At 39.4% G+C, this 21,819-nt stretch overlaps 1 protein-coding gene across 1 annotated transcript in view; it reads right to left on the minus strand.

The window, feature by feature from the left end:
• Positions 1 to 21,819, minus strand: part of celsr1a (cadherin EGF LAG seven-pass G-type receptor 1a) — a gene marked incomplete at its 5' end in the record, with an annotated part of 91,709 nt that overhangs the window by 43,576 nt on the left and 26,314 nt on the right. Inside the window, 2 exons of the mRNA XM_079263500.1 lie at positions 2,781 to 3,069; positions 3,160 to 3,515. Coding sequence (XP_079119626.1) covers positions 2,781 to 3,069; positions 3,160 to 3,515 — 645 coding nt within the window. The remainder of the gene's footprint in view (positions 1 to 2,780; positions 3,070 to 3,159; positions 3,516 to 21,819) is intronic.

Here is a 21,819-nt window from a genome sequence, read left to right on the forward strand (position 1 = left end):
GTGGCTCATTTAAATTCCTCAGACCTCATTCTGACAGCAATATTTTCTATAGGTGCCACATCAGCCTGATATCCAGACAAGACTTCTTCATCCAGGGCACACATGGAACCTCAATACCACCGTTTGGAACCAGCTAATGGCCCTTCTATCCTCGATATAATCCTTTTTTGTGATGGGGAATTATAAGGATCTGTTTTCCTGTAATGTAGGAAACCCAAGGAGGACAGAACAGGCCCTTGCTGTCATCAGTGCCATAATGGTCCCTGATGGGCCCTGACTATCTGTAGTTGAACTGTGACCTTCAAAGAGGGGACACAGAAATGGAGGGAAGGGAAAATATGATGGGTTAGAGGAGAAGATGGGCATTGGTGGTGGGAGAAGGAGGCGAGAAGCCCTGTGAGTGACAACGGTGGGTATAATCAGGTAATTACATCAGATAAGGTAGAGGAAGAGAAAAGAGAGGAGAGGCAGAGTGTTGGATGAGACGAATGGAGAGGAGGAATGAGGGCTGTGACAGTCCCACTATTAGGGAGAGACAGCCTAGCAGAGACAGTCAGATATCAAATGTTCAAGGGGGAAGTATCGGTGGAAGATCACTGACATTGGGAAATATTTCAAAAAGTGATTTCAATGGGAACAATAGAGCTTCCAAGTCCTCCCACAGCTCATCTGCCACATGAATGCAGTGCAGTTACAATAACTCTAGCTGCCAAACATTAGGTTTTCCTTTATTTTCAGCAGTCAAACCCAGCTTTATATGCTTGAATACACAAAGTTTTGTTGTAAACTAGGGGTGCAGGACATTGCATTGCTACAATATCTGGTTCAGATCTACCACATGTTGACTTTGTTTTGTTTCTAGATGCTTGAAGAGATGTATCATCTTTCTGTATCATGTTCATGAATGAACCTCAAAAATAAGGAACAATGAACAGGGACAAGAAATGAAAGCAACACCACCTAAGTTTTGTGCTTCTGCTTTGTTTTAATGGCGCTCTGACATTCATTATACATTCTTGGAGCTGTTGTTGCCCTGCAGCATCCTGAAGCTGAGAAACCTTTGTGTTCCAGCTCGAAGCATCATGGGACAGCTGTGCTTTTTCTATACGACAACGTGTCACATGCCAGGACCTGGACTGCTGCTGACAAACCAACATACTGGCCGTTTGGAGCATGCACCATAGTTGACTCGGCAAAGAAACCCAAGAGGACGTTTTCAGAGAAAGCAAGGAAAAGGAAGCGAGAAAAAGAGCAATTGAAAAAAACAAGAGGCAACATCTGACTGGAAAGAGCTGAGAAAAGAGACAGGAGGCAAGAAGGTTGCTAAAGCAGTCTTCTTTAGTGGGTGTCAATGTGCAAAGCTCTGCCAAGTTTAGTATTACTGCTTTAAATCAAACATCAATCAAGCAACTTGTCCACTGAGAAAAGCTTTGAATCTGATCTTTATGGTTCTTTCCGTTAAATTCATTTTCCACAAGACTCTAGATTAGGTTTTCAAGGGCTGCTGCCCTGCAGGTTTTCAGTGTATTCCTACTTCAACACACCAGATTCAAGTAAAATGGCTCTAACAGCATATAAAGTTCTGAAAAATGACTTATTAATTTGAGGTGCAGGGGAGCAGGGATGCGTGGAAAATCTGCAGGATTAAAAAAAAATTAAATAGACTGATTGAACTATTCATTGAAGATCTTTTACCTTGTTATTTCTTTTCAGATTGTTCTCCCATCATTGTCCCTTTGTTTTAAAGACAAGTTTCAATTACAGCATCCTTTATTTATTGATTATTGCTCAGTTGACTCGAGACAGTTTGGTCTCATTTTGGGATCATTTAAAATCCTCATTAACTGTAAAAGCTGGTTTATCAAGATATTACTCAATAACCCTTTAAAATTTACAATTACAAAAAGGCTACAAAAACATTTTTATCTGTGTTTTTCCATTTGTTTTAGACTAGACTAAACAGAATAAATATTTTTTAGCAAATGGTTGAGATGTTAAAAAGAAGAAGCAATTCATATGGGAACAACAGTGAAATGGTGGAAATTTGAGACAGTAGTGTCATAACAAACACTTTTGTGTTTTGTTTGTGTTTTTCATACCCAAACCAAGTGGTAGAGATGGCTCAGGCAGGCTTATTTCCACAACTTTTAAAAGAAATTAATCAAAGTAACTGCAAATTTACTTCTACGAAAGGGTAAACCAGGACCTTAAGGGTTAGTATAACTAATAAATACATTTCATTTTAACTTCAGGGTGGGATTTTTTTCACCTTTCTTTGACTGGCAAAAAACCCCTTACAAACAGGACATTCATTTACATAAAAAAAAAAAAAAAAAAAAAAAAAACCCACGACAGATAATCTGTTTTCATTTAAAGGAACAAGAAAAAAAGGAATGAAAAGTAAGAAAGTAGATGATGTTGAAGACATAGCACTGAACTTTTAGCCAATGTACTTCAAACTCATTCAGACTTATCTGGTCTGACCAGCACTGTCTGCATTCCATTCACCTACTTATTTACAGTAATAAATCTGCTATACTGTGTGCACATGTGTGTGCAGATGGGAATACAAAGCACATTTTATCTTCCTGTACTGGGGTAAACATCAGCCGGTGGTGAGTGCTTTTATAACCTGCCACAGTGGTTTGGCTGTTTTGTTCGGGTTACATAAACCACTGTCAGAGGCAAAATAAATCACATTAGGGAACAACTGCTTGATTTTTCAAACCAGGAAAACTATTTCAGCTTAATACAGATTAAACTATATGTAGCTAACCCACCCGTGAAGTCTTCCAGACACTCGCAGGTGTATCCACCCTCTCGGCTGCGACACTTCCCGTTGTTCTTGCATGGCCCTGAATAGCAGAGGTCGATCTCGGTCTCGCAGTAGTCCCCGGTGAAACCAACCGGACAGCGGCACCGCAGCCCGTTTATGGGGTGGATTGGCCGAAACAGAACAGTGTCAGATGCGATGAACGGAGGAGAGCTGTCGAACTTCAGCACAGAAACACACTTCATGTAGTTCTCGCAGGGCTCCCGCAGACAGATGTTATCATCAAATGGCAACACCTGGAAGGAAGGTAACATTTTAGTCATATTAATATCACACAGTTTTACAGCCCTTTGAAATATGTATTTTAATTTTCACTTGTGTGTTACCTCCTGAGAAGATATGAGCCTGAGCAGCGTCCTGTTGAGGTAGATCTGCTCCTGCAGCTCCTCAGATGGGAAAAATGTGCCTTTACCCGGCGCTCCTCCAGGCTGCAGCGCAGAAAAGGTTACGTTCAGGATGGAGCCCTGCACGTCGGTGTCATTTTGGATATTGAACACAAACACAGCTTCCCGTTTGGTGGAGAGCACGGCCGCCACACCCTCAAGAAAGAGGCTGAGCAGGGGAGAAAGGAAGCGCTCCTGGGACATGTTCTCCAGACGGACCGTGATGCTGTTGGTCAACATGTCATCAGTGATGATGGTGACACGTAGGGTGCAGAGGGCTTCCACATAATGGACACCATCTAGAAGAAAGAAAGAAAAGGTGTTTTGAGTGTTGTATACTTTGACTTTGCACCTTTTTCTGGGAGCTGAAATGGATAGATGCAACCTAAGATGTGAAGCCAAGTAATTAGATACAGTGAACATAAATGCAGCATCCATGCCAACTTTTATTATCAATTTAAAAAAGTAATTTCAAACTGAATATATTAACTACAATTTTGCTGTTAATACAGAAGGAATTTGATCTTATGTAAGAGGGTGCGTTTTCTTCCGCTATTTCCTGAGATCATGTTACAACTACTGCAGATTTACATCATCTTTACTGCTATTCTTGATGTGGATCTGAGATAAAATCTTAGGGTTTTTCCACTTACTTTACATGTTTGATATATTATTTTGGGCATAACTCTTTCCCACAAATACACACACAAACACACACGTAAAGTGAGTGGAAAAACCCTAAGATTTTATCTCAGATCCACAGCAAAATTAGCAGTAAAGATGATGTAAATCTACTGTAGTGTGTATCCAGACAGGCAGACAGACAGACAGACAGACAGATAGACAGATAGATAGATAGATAGATAGATAGATAGATAGATAGATAGATAGATAGATAGATAGATAGATAGATAGATAAAACAGGAAATAGAAAACTTAGTTTGGATTTAAAAGTGAAAAAACAGGAATTGAACTTCTCCCAAGCTTAAACACTTGACAGATTTTAATATAAAATCTAAATCAGGTTTATAATGAAAAAAAAAAAAAAAAGAAAAAATCTGACAAAAAAGAAAGAAATGGGATTCATGGGATAACATTGGGAGTGAAAATAAAAATGTTTTAGGCAGGCGATGATGGTAAACATGATTTAAGAGTCTTTTAGGGAGCAAAACTGGGGAAAGCTGCACAAATGAGTTGGCGTCTTTTCTTCCTCCATACCATCCCAACCTTTTCTAATTTGACTGTGAAAAACTTAGGATGTTTCAAGGCTGACAGCTTGACTTGTTTTTAACACTTTTGCTGTTAGATCTAATTAATTCATTAGCAGGTTATGTAGATTTGGTCTGATTAAAGCTTGGAAGACAGTCATTAGATCAGTCTAAAATTTCATTCCTGAGGGAGGTCTCAGATCAGTCCTCATACCTACTTCTGCATAAATGTATGCTCTGCTGGCAGTGGAAGGAAAGGAGAGGGGGGGTCTATAGGCTGCAGAAGACACAGACTGAGTGAAATACAGCTGACGACAGGTGGTGAGGCCAGATGAAATTCACAGGGGGAGATAATACTGTTGAAGCGACACAGGGGGAGGGGTCAAGTTGCACAGATTTGCTGCATGAGTATGTCATGTATGTGTGGGTTGAGCGGTAAAAAGGTCACACTGAGGCTCAACCAACAGATACCATAACTACATCATAGATGAGATTATTTCTTAGAACATAAGTACTGCACGCTTACAAATGCAAATGCAAACACAAAATCAGTCAGCTATCTAGTCTAGAGTCACAACAGGAAGCAATATGACTGTGAATTAGCTCCATGTATGCAAGCGATAGCACAGAGATGGCAAATAGGACAAAAAAGACTCACACAGAAGCAGTTACGCTAAAGCCACTCTGCAAGACAGTGACATTAAGTAGCAGCTGTAATGTGGTGGAATCTAGGTGCTCATTCAACACAGTGCTAACAGACAAAGTATCTACTGGCTGCAGAACACTCCACACCTGTCTCTCTCTGTGTGTCTGGGAATACTATATTATCCCACTTGCCGCCAGAGATCCATCACCTGGCCCTCTTTAAGACACACATCCTGCGTGAATTCCATTGTACTGTACACACAGTCAGGGGATGAAAAGGAAATAAACTCTGCCTTGGTGGCTTGATGTTTCACAGACACACACGCTCTATGCCAAGTTCAAACATTATACAAGTACAATCATTTGACAATGTAACTAAGTAGGTCCTGGCACAATCAGTTAAACAACAGGCCAAACCACACACACACACACACACACACACACACACACACACACACACACACACACACACACACACACACACACATGCTTTATTTATTCTCTTACCACATCCCAACATTCAACTGTTTATAACTTTTGCACAAAACACTTAAGATTTTCTGACACAGTTGGAGGGAGCTGCATTACTCAAGTACTTTTTTAATGCTTCTTCTGCCCCCTGTTGTAATGCTTCTAATATTTTTGTCATGCACTTTGACTTGTCTTATACATTAAATGTGCTAACACACTTGCCTTGCCATGACAAATAAAAAGCAAAGAAAAAAATCTTTGTGCAAATTGTGAAACTGTTTAGTTGAATTATACTAGCTGTACAATAACGGGCACAGGTTATTGTTCATCTTCCACATATAGATTTCTTGACCAACTTCACAAAATGACTAAAATTTAATCTTAAAACACTTTTACTAACAGGATTTTTTTTTTTTCCTTTTTCAGGGCTTTGCAACGCCCGCTATTTATAGAGCCCACCAGCTGTTAGCATGGTATCACACACACACGTAGAGGATGGGTTGAACCCTGGAAAGGGTGTGTCTGCCCAGAAACTATGGAAAACAACACCCTGTATGCTTAAGTATGCCTCACAAATACACACTGATAGGCAGACATGGGTTGAACAGGACTTATTAATACAGACAGTGATATAGGAAGAAAAATCAAACATCTCATTACATTTAACAAAAATATAGTATTCTTGATTGAAATGCTGCAACATGTGTGACTTATTACACCGTTACTGTGTTACGGTATCATTAAATCTGGATTAAAATGTGTCCACCAAATTAATGAACTGGCACATCCTCACATTAATAGCCTCTCTTGGCTTGGAGTTGCATGAATTATTGGTGAAAGCAGGAGGGGGGGTATATCGGGGGCCACACATTTCGAGGCCCGGTTTGCAGGTGGTGAGGGCAGCAGAAGTGACAAGAGCTGTTAATGAGCTGCGAAGCAAACAACCCCGATGACCCACTTATGTTTGTGGACAAGGACAGATGACCACATTCTTATGGACACACATTCAGAAAAACAAAGAGCTAATAAATGTGTCGATCAACTGTCTGCATGCTTGTCCCAGCACTCCGCTCTGGCTTCCTCTCACACAAACACACACACAGGTTTCTGCAAGTGGTTGGAGCCTGTGGTGTCCAGCACAGAGCGTTGACACAAACTGGTGCCAGCTGTCACTGGGGGTGACAAGCACACACAGATTTTAACAACCCACAAACATGCAGAACACAGATAGACAATGTGTACGCATTGACAGAAAGCTCATATGGTTGTCACATGAGCCAAAATCTGTCAGAGGAAATTAGCTTCTGTCTGCATAAAAGAACAAAGAAGAAGAATCATTAGTATCGTTTGAACATTTTCTTTCAACATTTTAACATAACAGTGCTTTCTGGTTGAATGTGAGGTAAGTTCAGTTTCTACTCTGGTGGCCTCCCCTCCTGTTAAACTCCGTAGTGTCACATCAACAACGGTGTTTGGTCAGTTAGTTAGAAGGGTGGTCAGTAAAACAAAAGAAAACAAACGCAACATTTGCAGCTTTAACAGGTTCCCAAGCAGTGAAGACTCCATGACACGTCATCCTTTTTACACACAACTCCTAAAGTGTACCTAAAAGCTAAAATCCAGTCTAAGCATGTGTCTGCAATTTACCTCATCATTGTATAAACTCCCTCTAAAATGTTATTCTTTTCATAGTTTAGCAACAGTTCAAAATGAAAATTTGCCCAAGCTCAGCTAATAAAATATGTTTCATTCTATTGACATTTATCATGACTTAAAGGAATAATAATGAGCCCATAAAACGTTACAACAGACAAGGCCAGCCATTATTAAAATGAGAAGGTTATACAACAGGGCACTTTAGGAATCTGTTTTTTTTTTCACCCCGCAACACTTTTTACAGCTCAGTTAAAGTTTTACAGCAGGGCAGCCCATGGAAAATCCTTTCAGCTACTTTAACATCCCATAGAGAACAGCAGGAAGCCCTCTGTCTTCTCCTTTCGGCTTCCCCCATTTCTCCTCCTTTCCTTGCCTCCCCTTTACAGAAACACCTTTGAAATATTTGAATCAATACAAAGCGTGTAGCCTGAGCTGCTTTCATCCAATCAGAGGGCAGAACGCCAACTGACAAGTTCTCCTCTTTCGGGACATACCTGAAAACTTTCGGCCCGTCACAAGAGACAAACAATGATTTACGATAAAACATAAAAACTAAAAGAACAGCAACTTTTTTCCTAATCTTTTCTCTCAGCTGCTCTAGGTTGATTTGAGTATTCTCACCTTTTTGCTAGTCCTCTCAGCTCTCTAAAGTTTCTTTGTGAGTTCTAACTCTATTAAAACATTTTTTTGTTTTCTACAGAGGAAATATTTTTGCCCAACAGTAACTGAAACCATTTTGCTCGGCTCCAACAAGATGTCAATTCCCATCTCTTTTTCCCCTTTTTGTCTTTCTTTCCAACCAGCGCCAACATCAGATCATGTATCAGCAGGCTGCAGACATACTGACAGACATCCTGTTTGCTGAATGCGCAGGGAAATTGCCCTGCAAAAAAAAATATATGCCACTGACAGTTATTCAATCAAAGCATCATCAATCAAAAGATGTAAAAAGCCAACTTTACTGAAAATAACATGTCTTTAGGAAACACGAGACAAATACCTCCAGATAATAATTTTAGAGAGCTACACCCGAAGGTCATAAAATATTTTTAATGCAATGCCAAAAGTTGGATTCAAGCAAGTCTTTTAGTGGCAAAGTTTCCCTCACGCAGCATTTCAGCAGTGAAAACACAGTTTAATGTTCTTGAGGAACATTGAAAGTAGCCATCAATCTCTAAATGTAATTGAATTACATTATATGGGAGGATTTAGAAAGTCATTACACAGTATTTATCTTATGATCATGCCAACTCATTGCATATATTTGCTTCTTTTCTACTTCCTGCGTCACTTACACGGCTTAATAATGCAATTAAGTTCCCAGTAAAGTTGCTCTAATTCTTAGGCTATTTTAATTGAAGTTGTTAGACAGTAAAATGACACTAAAATTTTGAGTAAAAAGCCACCTGTTTACACTAAGTACAGATAACATGTTCAAGAGTTTAGCTACATTAATATGAATGATCTCTCAGAAAGAAATAACAGAATTTTCTAAACCAATTCATATGAGGTAAAAAAAAACAAAACACAAAAACAAAAAAACAGCGTACTATTACACTATGGAGAAACACGGAGAATGTGCAAACAGATTACAGGGTCTTAGTTATAAAGCAGAAAAAGGTGATTTTGATGAAGTACTGAGAACATTTTCCTAAAAACACAGAAAATCTGTTGCATCTTGCCATTTTAAAGTCCCTAAAAGGAATTATTGTACAAAAACTCTGTGTGCAGTTTGGGTGGAAGAACCTTAATGAGATTTTAATGTGTTTTGGGAGCACCAAAAATGACCAAAAAGAAATATTATGCATGCTCAATATGATCAGAGCCAGGACTCCTGATTTGACAGATAGCACAAGTTTTGTGTCACGATAAATAAGCAAATTTACCAAAGTGCACAACAAAGCAGCATTACAAGTAGCTATCAGATGCATAACAAGGATCCAGCACTGAAAGTCACCTCAAACTCCGAAAACTACAAGAAAAATCCCATTAAAAAAGTTTGCACAATTAAAACCCTTCTTTGATGGAATGGCAATCTGTTCGCACACAGACATGCATATCAAAGTATGTGTGCATTGTTAGTTGAGCTTCTGTCATTTAATCATTACAAATGCAAGCATGGCCTACTGTGTGTAGATGGTTAATCACAGGACGGAGACAGCAGGTTAACAGATACAAACAAGAAGACAGAACTACTTATGGATTATAAGAAACTATGCTATTATCAAATATATATTTTTACCCATAAAATAAGCCATACTCTTCTGCACATACCTCTTTAACTATACAATTTGGACTAGAGAGCTTCTTTTTACAGGTCACTTGCCTCCTCAGACGTGTGTGTATATGAGCACTTATCTTGAAGCACTTTTAAAGCATGTCTCATCTCCCTCCACAAGCTGTTGACCATATATTTCTAACGTATGATCCTCTCCCTGTCTGATCAAAGTGTTTAGGACAGAGAGGCAAATGCTCTGAGCATGATGGACACAAAGCGATAAACCTGACAAACTTGCAGACAGATAGGAGTGAAATCCTGGAAGTTGTAGGAAAGCCTCTTTCAGGGTGTTAGAAGAAGAAATGAAAGGAAAAATGTAGCTCTTTTTTCCACAATGCTGATTAACTGTGAGAGAAAAATGCAAACTTTGTGTGAATGTGTAACCATATAGCATTGGGCCTATACACAAGCATTCATTGACACTTGGCTGTTGCAGGCTAATTTCCCTACATCACCTGCAGCTCTAACTGCAGCCAAACCAATCATTCTCCCTCACTCCTTTTTACCTTCTCCCTTCATCCCACTCTCACTGTAGTGACCACATCATGAGGATTAGTGCTTGCTTTTCCATCTTCCCTTTAAGCTTCAATAGATGAAAAAGTGAAAAAAGGAACACAAAAGATTCCTTTCTCCTCAGGTCTGAGTGGTTAAGAGGGGAGGAGTGTGAGTGAGTTTTGGGTAAAGGGTTAGCGGCTGTTAGAAGGATAACATCCCGACCACAGTCGGAGAACAGGTGGGATTACACAAAGGCCCACTGGCTAAACCAGGAGCAGTCACCAGACCAATCAGAGAACAGGTGGGATGACAGTCCGTCGATAACTGATCAGGAAAAAAAGCCAAAACTTTGGACTTAAAAACATAAGCATACTAAAAATCTAAAAAAAAAACATTAATGACAAAGTAAGTTGTGTGTTGTCCACATTTTCTCTTCTAAGGCTAAATTATGGTGTACGGCAAATATACGTTCCAGGTTTAAACAATCTTTGATTATTCTAAGGAGCAGAAAGCCACGAAACTCTGGTCATAAATATGTTTAATCTGCATTCATTTGATTATAAATATCAATGGGAAAGTTTTTAAATTGCATTCAGTCTTGTCCCAAATGACTGAAGTTATTTTATCAGCTCCGACTGATTGGAATAGATGGAAATACAACTCCAGGGTGTGAACCTTAATTTTCAATAAGGCTGATAAACTTGAGGCGACATGAAAGGACACTGATGAATTTTTCTTACCAAAAACACACATTTAGAGATCACAAGGTCTCATGCCGAGGCTTTAAAACTGACTGCAATAACTGACAGACAAAAAGAGACAAAAAAAACTTTTCATTTGTGTCAAACATTCAGAACATCAGACTGCTGTGGGTCTTGTGTTTGCAGTCCAGTAAAATAAATTAATTAATAAATAAACCAGTTACTAATTTATTAAATCAAGTGAGAGGTAGAATAGTTTAATGATATACTTGAACAGAATAAAACATCAGAAAGGAACTATGTTTGTGGTGTTTCTGAATAAGCTCTCTTCTCTTTCAAAGAGGCTATGAACATCACTAATGCACTTTTATGTTTGGTCTATTCAGCTACATCAAGACCCAAGTAAAAATAACAAATAAACAGAAATATTCATAAACAACAACAAGCAGAGGCTGGCTTTGTGGTCCTCTGTACACATCTGTAATGTTACAAACCCTCCCCGCATTGTGTCACAGCAGTTTGATACCTTCAACTTGGCACACAAGGGAGTTCAGAAGCCTGCGCCGCTGTATCAACTTCTCCTCCACCCTCACCTTTAAACAGAATGGACTTTCACAAGCCTTCCACAAGTGCCCTTAGTGGCTGTACTTAAGCAGAGCACTCAGGGGCATCCAGTGCCAGGCCAAGAATCGACCCAGCTTGAATATCTATGTCCCATTTAGGATCCCTGGGAGAGAGCGGTGAGAAGAATAGAACCACTGTTTCTTTCCAGACAATACTAAACGAGCCCGGATGAGGAGGCCAGACAGTGCAAAATGAACGCTAATGAACGCCTGGCTTTTTTTAGCGCCTGAGGGTTGACTAGTGTTAGTGTACTTGTTATCTCATCACCTGCGAGACAACTGCCAAAAATAATAATTGATCACAAGAGTAGAGGCATGAGAATGGAAACAGCAATGAGGAGAGGAATGGCATCGGGTGTGTTGTAGTGACAAGATTTCTAATGATAAAGTCGGAACCTGGCAGTACACCACATTCTGATGTTTAAGAAGTTTGAGAAAACACCCTCCGGACAGAGAAAGACACTAATGGGAAGCGAGAGGGTAAAGGGAGAGATTAACTTTGGGGGAAAACAAATTAAACCACCCAACCTGTGTAAATCAATGAGGAATACATTCTTTGTCTTCTAAATTAGACAAGTGTCATGCGATGCTAAGTTTACTGGGCTCACACAAATTTAATTATAACATTTCAGAGCATAACATCAATAGTTATGCACAACATCATGTCTTGAGGCCTGAGAGCATGCCATCAAGCACTTTCAGCTCTTTCAATGTGAAGACAGTCAGACATCATGAAATCCCTCTCAATGCAGTTCTTATTTCTCAATTGCTTTTAATACACAGTTAAATCCACTTAGCTGTTCCACTGGAGAATTCTGAGATCTGACTGTTTAAGCTGAGTCGGCCCTTACTGTCCCTTTCACATGCCTGTCATCCTCTCTCTTGAGCCGACTAATCGAGTTAAAACTCTCCACCTCCTCTTAATTATGGTTCAGAGTTCACAGTTTCCAGGTGTCACCAGGGCTGGTTTTCACAAGATGATATGGCAGCCAAAAGAAAATCCCTTCGGGGGAAATTGTGGGCTAAGTTTTACTCCACATCGGTGTTTTAACATGCAACACAGACTCCAATTCAAGATGGTCAAAGTGGTCCCTACACATCACAATACATGACGATATTAAGTCAGCAGCCTGGCTTGCTCTTGCTTGTTGTCCTACCAGCTGCAGCTTAACAATTCACGCTCAGTGACAAATGCTTTAATCTAATATTAAACATCAAATAAAATAACTTTAGTAATGGGTGAAAGAATGTAACTTCAAAACAATAAAATCTGATGAGGGAGCATGACAGATATAAAGTATATACTTGGTGGCAGTGGGAGAAACAGATGGGAAATGGGATAGGAACGGATTCTTCTCAAATAATATGTTGATCATTAGCAAAAAGTCACCACAATGTAGCTGCAGTATAGATGGTAGTTATATCTTAACCTTATAGGAAACATTTTTAGAACTATTAGTTTTAAATAACAATATATTTTTCTTGTTTTGTTTTGTTTTTGATCATTGAAACATTTGGCTTGGGTCAAATAAGTTATTGACATTTTCCAGCACAAGTTAAAACATGACTGTAAGTCATCTCCAGTAGCTCCTGTCATCACGTAAAAACTATAATGAGCCCCATTATGGCTTGTCAAAGCTGGGAGATGAGAAGAAGATGCAAACAATGTTTGCTCTAGTCAAAGTTCACTGCAATTACAAATTTTGCCTTTAGAAAGAAGGCTGTGCAATCTATCACAAATTCCTTCTCTTTTTTTTCCTGTCTTGTCTTATAACACAAAGTGCAAGACTGCAGACACCAGTCACTAAACGACACTTTGAAGTCATAACAGAAACAAAAAGCAGACAGCAAAGAATGTGTAGATCAACACAATCCTCATTTCTAGAAAAGTTGAGAAATTTACTGAAATGCCTTAATTTAACAAACACAGACATAAAAATTTATTTTCAGTGTGTTCACCCCATGAATAATCATATTTTATGATTTAGGCCATAAACACATTAAAAACCACTTGGGAGTGAGACAACAAAAGTAAAGTTAAGAGGCTATATAGGGAAAGTTCCTTTAATTATGCAGCAGATATGACTGGTGAAGGTGTCAGGATTGACAATAAATGCATGCTCCACTTTAGACTCAGTTTTAAGCAAGAATAGTTGATGGTATATATAAATCACTGTGAAAAAACTTTGGACTTTACAGTCTTGTTACATAGTGACAAGATTCAGGGGGTCTGGGAGAATCTCAGTGCATAAAAATCAAGGATTGAAATCACTACCAATGCACGTGACATTTGAGCCTTCAGGCAGCATTGTTTTGGGAATAAGTCATACCACCACGAACAATACCACCACATGGGCTCAGTAGCATCTTTCAAAAAACAATTTTCATTCAACACAGCCCACCACATCATTCAAAGTGTAACCTGAAGCTGTATGAAGCAATAAGAAAGATAACTCAGCATGGAAACAGCTGCAACAGTGGACATGTGATTTGTGGTTATATGAGTTCATGTTTCAGCTGCTTTGGATGAAAAAAAACGCAAGTCTGGTTTTATGTTTAAAGTTAAGAAAGACTATCCAGATTGCATTTTGCAAAAGATGTAAGAGATAGTCCTTGTGATTAGATGAGGGTCCATCATTGGCAGCATTTCCTAAACTGTGGGCTGTGGATCCAAAATAATTTCAATGGGTCAACAAATCATTGTTGCAAAAATATAGCCTACATTTATCAAGTAAATTTGGGATTTTTATTAGGGCTGTCAAAATTAATGTTTTAAAATACAAAGATGAATCTGTGGAGTTAACACAATAACACAATTATCTGTAAACAGCAAAGTCACCTGTGTCCTATTTAAATTCCAAATTTGGCATTATATCAGAAAGAGAAGCAGATTTTTGGGGTATGTAGGGGCTTTGTTACAGCTGTGAACCAAATCCATCATAAACTACTTTATCCTTCTTTTTTATTAAGTTTGTGATATTTTTCAAGTCATTGCATATGTCCAGACGTTCAGAAACAAAAGGTATCAAGGGTAGCAATTTGGCCCTATCTCGGCAAGAAAAGCTGATTTTCGGGATTAGGGCGCTTTGTCACGCCTGTTAACATAATCCATCAAGAAAACAGCTAATCTTCCTCATTTATGAAGATTCTGTCACAAACATCAGTGTTTGTTATCTTGGGGGTTGCAGCATCAAAACTCTGGGAATCTGCGCAAGTATGGAACCACCATTGATGCATTGATTTCTAATATTTTCTTCACCGTTTGTCATTTTTCTCAGGTCTCCATCCTAACGTTATACAAACCAACATGTTAGATATCAGGTTTCTGGGAATGGTATTTTAGGAAACCAGATATATTCACACAGAAATACATAAAATCACCTCAAGACAGCTGTCATACCACTTGCCATAGTACCATCATGGTCAGGGTCCGTTTAGTCTGTGTGTGGTGAGTAGTTAGTATTAGCAGTATTAGATCGTTCTTAACTCTTTCTCCGCCATTGACGAGATATTCCGTCATTCACGTTACAACGCTTCCCCGCCGATGACGAGATCTTCCGGCAATCCGTGTTTTCGCGCTTAAAATGTGGGCGGGGCTGCGGCTGATTTAGTAAATAAACACAAATAACTGGTATCATATAGCAACACAGTAAACAACTCTATCACACTTATAACTAACAATGCCAGCTCCGCAGAAAACGTACTCCGCTACAGAGGTCCTCAAAATGATTATGGACTCCGACAACTCTGTCTTTGATTTGTCAGAGGAGACTGACAGTGACAGTGACAGTGACAGGGAAGATGAGGATGAGAGAGAGATCGGATGCCGTGATGAGGGAGAAATTGGACGCCGAAACGAGAAAGAAGTCGGGGGAGGTGAGAAACGAGACGACAGGGGACACGGACATGGAAGAGACGACGATCACAGCCAGACCGAAGTAACTTTTAGGGGGCGTGACAGGAAAAGACGAGCCGTCAGGTGTGGGACAAGACGAGGCGCACCGACTCGTCGTCGTGATGACAGTGGCAGGTCAGGTGATGACACGGAGTGGAGGGACTCAAGGCAGAGATCTCGATCTGGGCTCCCAAATGCCAGAGGCTCAAGAAGTAAGACATCGTTTTATTTAGCATTTGAATAAATAAATGTTTTCTGTAATTTCCGCTGATTTCCCCCTTGATTTGAATTATGTGGTTTAAACAGTGATGCGGCTAATTTGTGTATTTTTATGGAATTAGGGAGTCATTTTGTGCTTCATGCACACACCTTCATCATGAAAATCATATGATATGATCAAAACAGCCTTCAAGAGGCAATCGATGTGGCTGTTGGTAAAGGAAAAAGAGCTGCTGCGCTCAGTGCGGCTTTTATTCTCTGCGCTTAGTTGCGCTCTCTGGTCCTGATAGATAGATAGATAGACAGATAGACAGATAGATAGATAGATGTGCTAATAAATATATTCATATATTCCCTCATACACAGCCAAAAAAAATAAACAAAATGTACACACACACACATCATATATATATATATATATATATATATATATATATATATATATATATATATATATATACACACACACACATACATATACACACGTATAGAATATGTATAGATAAATAGAATTTCCTTCTATTATTTATAGATCGAAATCAGCAAAGAGGACGAGGACGTGTTCAAATACAAAGAGATGCTGCCACCGGTGAAGATGGGGGGGCCCGTGAACACCATCCACCTGAAGTTCCTCAACCTTGTAGAGAGTGGCTGGAAAGGGACTGGAAGCCAGTAAACATTCCTTTTACTGAGGTTCCAGGGCCAATCAATGCAGCTGCAGCTCTTCATTCAGAGCAGCCAGTCGATTTTGTTGAGTTGTTCATTTCTGATGAACTTCTTCAGACTATTGTAAACCAGACTAATTTGTATGCAAATCAGTGCATTGAAGCTCAGAGCAATGCTTCATCACATGCTCGCATCCATGCATGGAAACCAGTAACAGTTTCAGAAATGAAAACCTTTCTGGGTCTTTTTTTTCTCACTGGTATAATTCGCAAACCCGAACTGGAAATGTACTGGTCAACAGATGAAATGTTGGCTACTCCCTTCTTTAACAAAGTTATGTCCCGAAACAGATTTGAAATCATTTGGAGATTTCTCCACTTCAGTGATAATGAAACAAGACCAGCCAATTGCAATGATAATCTGTACAAAGTCCGCTCTGTCCTTGATTATCTTGTGACAAAATTTCAGGAAATGTATCAACCCAACACAAACATTTGCATTGATGAGGGAATGCTTCTCTGGCGTGGGCGCCTGGCTTTTAGGGTGTACAACCCCCAAAAACCAGTAAAATATGGGATCAAATCCTACATTCTATGTGATTCGGAGACTGGGTACTGCTTCAACCTAAAACCCTACTGCGGAGAAAGTGCCCCACTTGGAGACACAGTTGTCTCTCTACTTGACCGCTTAGCAGGTCATGGCTACAAGTTGTACATGGACAACTACTATAACTCTGTTGCCCTATGTGAGCGTCTGCTCGACTTAAAAACCCATGTCTGTGGCACACTGAGAAAGAACAGGGGGGAACCATCAGTGATCCGAGATGCTGGAAATGCAGATCTTAGGAGAGAAGGAGAGCCACTTGTGCGTCACAAAAAAAATGTCATGGTCTTAGCTTGGCGAGACAAGCAGATAGTAAAAATGGTTACAACATTCCATCCAAATGAGATGAAAACAATTCAGGTTTGGCAAAGAGGACATAAAGACAGGGTTTCCAAACAAAAGCCAACTTGCATTGTGGAATACAACAATGCCATGAATGGAGTAGATAAATTAGATCAAAATATTGTCTACTACCCCTTTGTCAGAAAGTCCCACAAGTGGACAAAGAAATTTATCACATATTTATTTGAAATCAGTTTATTCAACGCTTTCATCATCTACAAAGCAAAAACCCCATCTGGCAAATGCAGCACGCTTTTGGCATTCATTCAGAGTGTTGTGAAGTCATGGACCAGTCAGGTCCCCGTGAGACAGGCTGAAGGTCCCGAAACCCATGCTGAGGAGGGACGAGACAACCCCACTGCTCAGAAAACCCCTAGAGCTCCTTACATGACCGACCCCAAGAAAAGATTAGATGTCATATTTGCTGCACATCCACTTGTCCCCATCCTGCCAACAGCCAAAAAAGATCACCCAACCAGAAGGTGCAGGGTTTGCACACGTAAGGGGTTGCGTAAGGAAACATCTTATTACTGCAAAGGCTGTGGTGTCCCCTTACACTTTGGACAGTGTTACACTGTGTACCATTCAAAAGCAAATTATAACGCGTAAAAAAAGACAAAAAACTGTTAATCCCAATCACAACAAAATCAATCAATCAACTAATCAATCCTAATTAGGATGGAAATAGGTTTTATGACTGTCCAGTTATTTGTTAGTGATAATTCTGGACAATTTAGTTACAAATGCAATTTATTCTGCAAATTTTTCCAGGTTTTTGTTCAATTTTTGCAGTGCTTGCTTGAAGAAAGAGAATACGATGGATTTATTTATTCATTTATCTATTTGTTATTTAAGAGAAATTGATGGAAATATCTAAAGTCTGTGATATAATCTGCCACGAAAGGAAATTTTTTTTCTAGTGTTGGTGAGCCCTAACATTCTAAAAAAATGTTAGGATATTTTCAAATATATTATTATTATTATTATTATTATTATTATTATTATTATTATTATATTATTATATTTGGTTAACTGTGATGCTTTTTTAGTATTTGTAAATAAAAATGTAAATAGCCAATCAGTTTTGTACTGACAATAAATGTTTATCAAAAAAAGTCGTTTTCTGAGATTGTTTTTCAAAATGTTTTTTTTTTTACAAAAATGACCAATATTCAACAGTTGATAACTCAAGAATGAATAAAGATAGAAAAATAGTTTCTTCTTTATTTGAAAGGTCAGATTGTCTTCTTTCTTTTGATAAATGCAGTGTTAACATACTTCAAACACAACATTTCAGGCGGCCTTCAAAGATCGCTGGATATTATCAAAATGCCTGGCGCTGGCTAGCAACTAATTCACAGTTGTCTGGCGGGGAAAGAGTTAAGTACTTATTTAACAGATAACAGAAAGGTTAAGAGTCAAATGGGCCTTTCTCTGTTTTGTAGGAAAGAATAACTCAACTATAACCAGGAATGTGCACGCACACACACACACACACTGTCTCAATGTAGTGTAGCCGTTAACACCTGGTCATGCTCTGCTTTAACAGAATCCTCACACAAAACACATGCACTCACATTTCAATTCACCCATGCTAACAAGTAAACATTAACGATCACGCACTAGTTACACAAATCAGACACACTTACACATGCATTTAAACATGCGTACAGACACACACACACAATGCCTCTCCTCTCCCGCTCTGTCTTGCATTGATTCCATTCGATAAGCTAACTGTGGACAAATAGTTGGTTTGGTGGGAAGGAAGGGTGGAAACTGATCAAAAGGCTCCTCACAAGTTGGCCTGCACTGCTCTCTTAAGAGCTACCCAGCCATGAATGGCCTAATAGTACCAAAGTATCCATTACACTGATACCAAATCCTTCTCCCTGCCTCTGCTGTTACTGTCTACCTTCTCGCTCATCTTTTTTTTTTTTTTTGTCTTCATATTTGTTTGTTGGTTTTTTTTTTTTTTTTTAACTACAGACATTGATTTGGGTAAATGTTTAATGTTAAGGACCAAAACTGGTTTAAAGAGTAGAAGATGTTGTTAATATGTATCCAATGGCATGAAGTTATGAATAAATAGAAAGAATTTTTATTAGTTTTAGTCTCGACTGAATCAGACTTTTTTCTTCCTTACTTTCTCTTTGCTTTTCTTTCCGATTCCTTCTCTGCCTCATTCCAACTCTACTTTCCGCTGTCTGTTTTTCTCAGAGGAGGTGTCGGGTTACACTTATTGTTGGTGCTGGTTACTGATAAATAGGGTGCCTAGTTACCGGCTGACGCGTGATTGGCTCTTTTCAACAAAGCAGAAGCAGGGGGTGGGTGTACAAGGGAAGGGAGGACGAAGGCTGGGTTTGGGAAAGGTGGGGGTCGCCTAGGGAGACCATGAGACTTGTGTCGATGTAAATAGGGCAAATCTTTGAGGCATTTATATGTGCATTCAAGTGTGTCCAAGTGCACAGACAAAGCCCATTGGGACACTGACCCATCTGACGCCCCAGAGCATCCTATCGACACCTGCTGAAAGCCTGCTGTGTGTACCCCCATCATGCTTCCACCACTGCTGGCATTTAAGTGGCTCTCTACCAGGCTCCACCCACAAACATGCAGGCCATTCAACTGAAGGGACAATTAGACCCGAGATGATATCATACACAAGTAAAAACAGTATATGTGCAACTTAATGCAATTCTTCTGTTTAAATTGGCATCCTGATAGTAGCATATTTACAGCTAAGACTGATGCTGAATTTAGCTTATTTTTCACCATGGTCCATACCACAGTTTGATAGGATCTGTTATTCTCTGTGCTCCATTTCTCTTCCAAGTTTTATTAAATTTGTCTTGGCATTTTTATGTGTAATCTTGCTGACAGACAGCCAAGCCGACCAGACAACAAACTGCTGCCGTGGCTCCAATAAAACACAATACATATCAAATAATGACTATTGTTTTTTAATTCCCTAAGGTATCAGTGATGTATGACTGAAGAAATAAGTTATACATTTTAATGTCACTCAGTTTAAATACACTTAAAATCCCACTGATGATACGCTTTATAGGCAGCAGATATAAACTGCAAAGAAAATTGAAACAGTAGTCATGTTATTCCTTCTTGCTTACTTATGCCCAAGGTTCTTGTTACATCTTATTTCTTACATCAGTAGTACTGTTTTAACCCTTCAGAAGGAAATCAGACACATCCTCCCCCTTTTCTGCAGTGGGTTACTGGTTACAAGCATGAAACAAATACCTGCCATTCCTTACTTTATGTCTTCTGTCAGCCACCCAAGGCAAGAAAAAAAAATCAAACGCAGAAGAATAAAGGAGACTTTTACAAAAAACTACTTCTATAATTTTCATTTTCCATTGCTAATTTGCCATAGAAACAACCCCCCCCCCCCCCCCCCCCCCCCCCCTCGCACACACACAGACACACATTTATACATACACTTGTCTCAGCTTTAGTGCTCCTGTTGAGTATTTAAGGCCTGAAGCACTGCTTTCAGACCTGCTGTCAACCTCAGGAAGTCTACAGTCTAAATTGTCAGCATATTAGCCAGATTTTGAGGGCATTAGAGGAGGAGTTAAAGCTAACAATCATCTAAAGACGGCACTGCTGGTTTTAAGCTGTCAGATTTAAATGCTTAGCAAGGCTTGTAAAGTGACTTAAAAGAAATTCCACTAAAAATGTGCTGCTCTGAGCTACAATCAAGTTTAACTGGGTGGTCCTTCAAGTTAAACTGTTCTAGTTGAAGTGTTCAAATTAGTTTCAAAGCATTTATTTAATGTAAATCTTCCCTTTATATTGCTGCTTTTCATTGGAGTGCAGGATATCTACTTCCCATCCAAACATGATGCACATCCATAACAAAATTCCTGGTCTATTAGCTTTTTAAGTGTTTCTCAAATTTCGCTGGACACTGAACTAGGACAACACCAATCAAGTTAAAATACATTGCAGCATCAGCACCATGTGTTTAGACTCTTGAGAAAAACACTTGAGCTATTTGTTCGACTGCCAAGGCTGACACTTGGGATTAACCTATGTGACATATCAGCTGTTCAGATGCTGTTGGCCAGTTGGTTGTCCACCCAAACTCAATCAATGAGGCACTCATGAATCTCCTTGAAGTGTCAGTCAAACAGCCAGTGAAGCGCTCATAATCACTTATTAATCTCGGTCAATCAGCCAATCAGCTGGTCATCAAGTAAACTACCCAGGCGGACAGACGGTGTCAAAACAGACGCAGATGTCCCATGGGGCTGCTTATACTCAGCCAGCCCACCTGGAGCTACTGGCTACTGGCTTAACTTTTGATGTCTCCATCTTGCCTTGGCTCCATGCCTGGGACTGATCTGGCCAGGACAAGCCACATCTGTAACATCTTATGAGCTCTCTTTCTATATTTCAAAACCCCAAAGGTTTTCTCAGATAGTAGAAGGTAGCTCAGGTGCATTTCACAGAGACTTTTCATGCTCCATTTGTTCTTTAAGATTTATAGAGGTTCTATTACTCATGTAATTCAGTGGAGATACTGGTCATTACTGAAGAGAGTAGAAATATGTGCATGAAATATTGTAGATATGGTAAAATAACAAAAATATCAGCAGTAGTAAAAGGGGACCACCAAAAGCTATTCAATAAGACCCTTAACATCCCATTTACATCACTATTGCCAGTTGAAGCAATAAGCAAAAGTGGTCATGTGGGGGTTGCAGAAGATGAAGACTGGCAGGGAGAAAAACCGCAGTGTAACAAAGCCATACGGTTGAGCGGAGAGGAATAATTC

Source organism: Telmatherina bonti (genome assembly GCF_933228915.1).
Source record: "Telmatherina bonti genome assembly, chromosome: 23".
In the NCBI taxonomy this organism is placed as follows: domain Eukaryota; kingdom Metazoa; phylum Chordata; class Actinopteri; order Atheriniformes; family Telmatherinidae; genus Telmatherina; species Telmatherina bonti.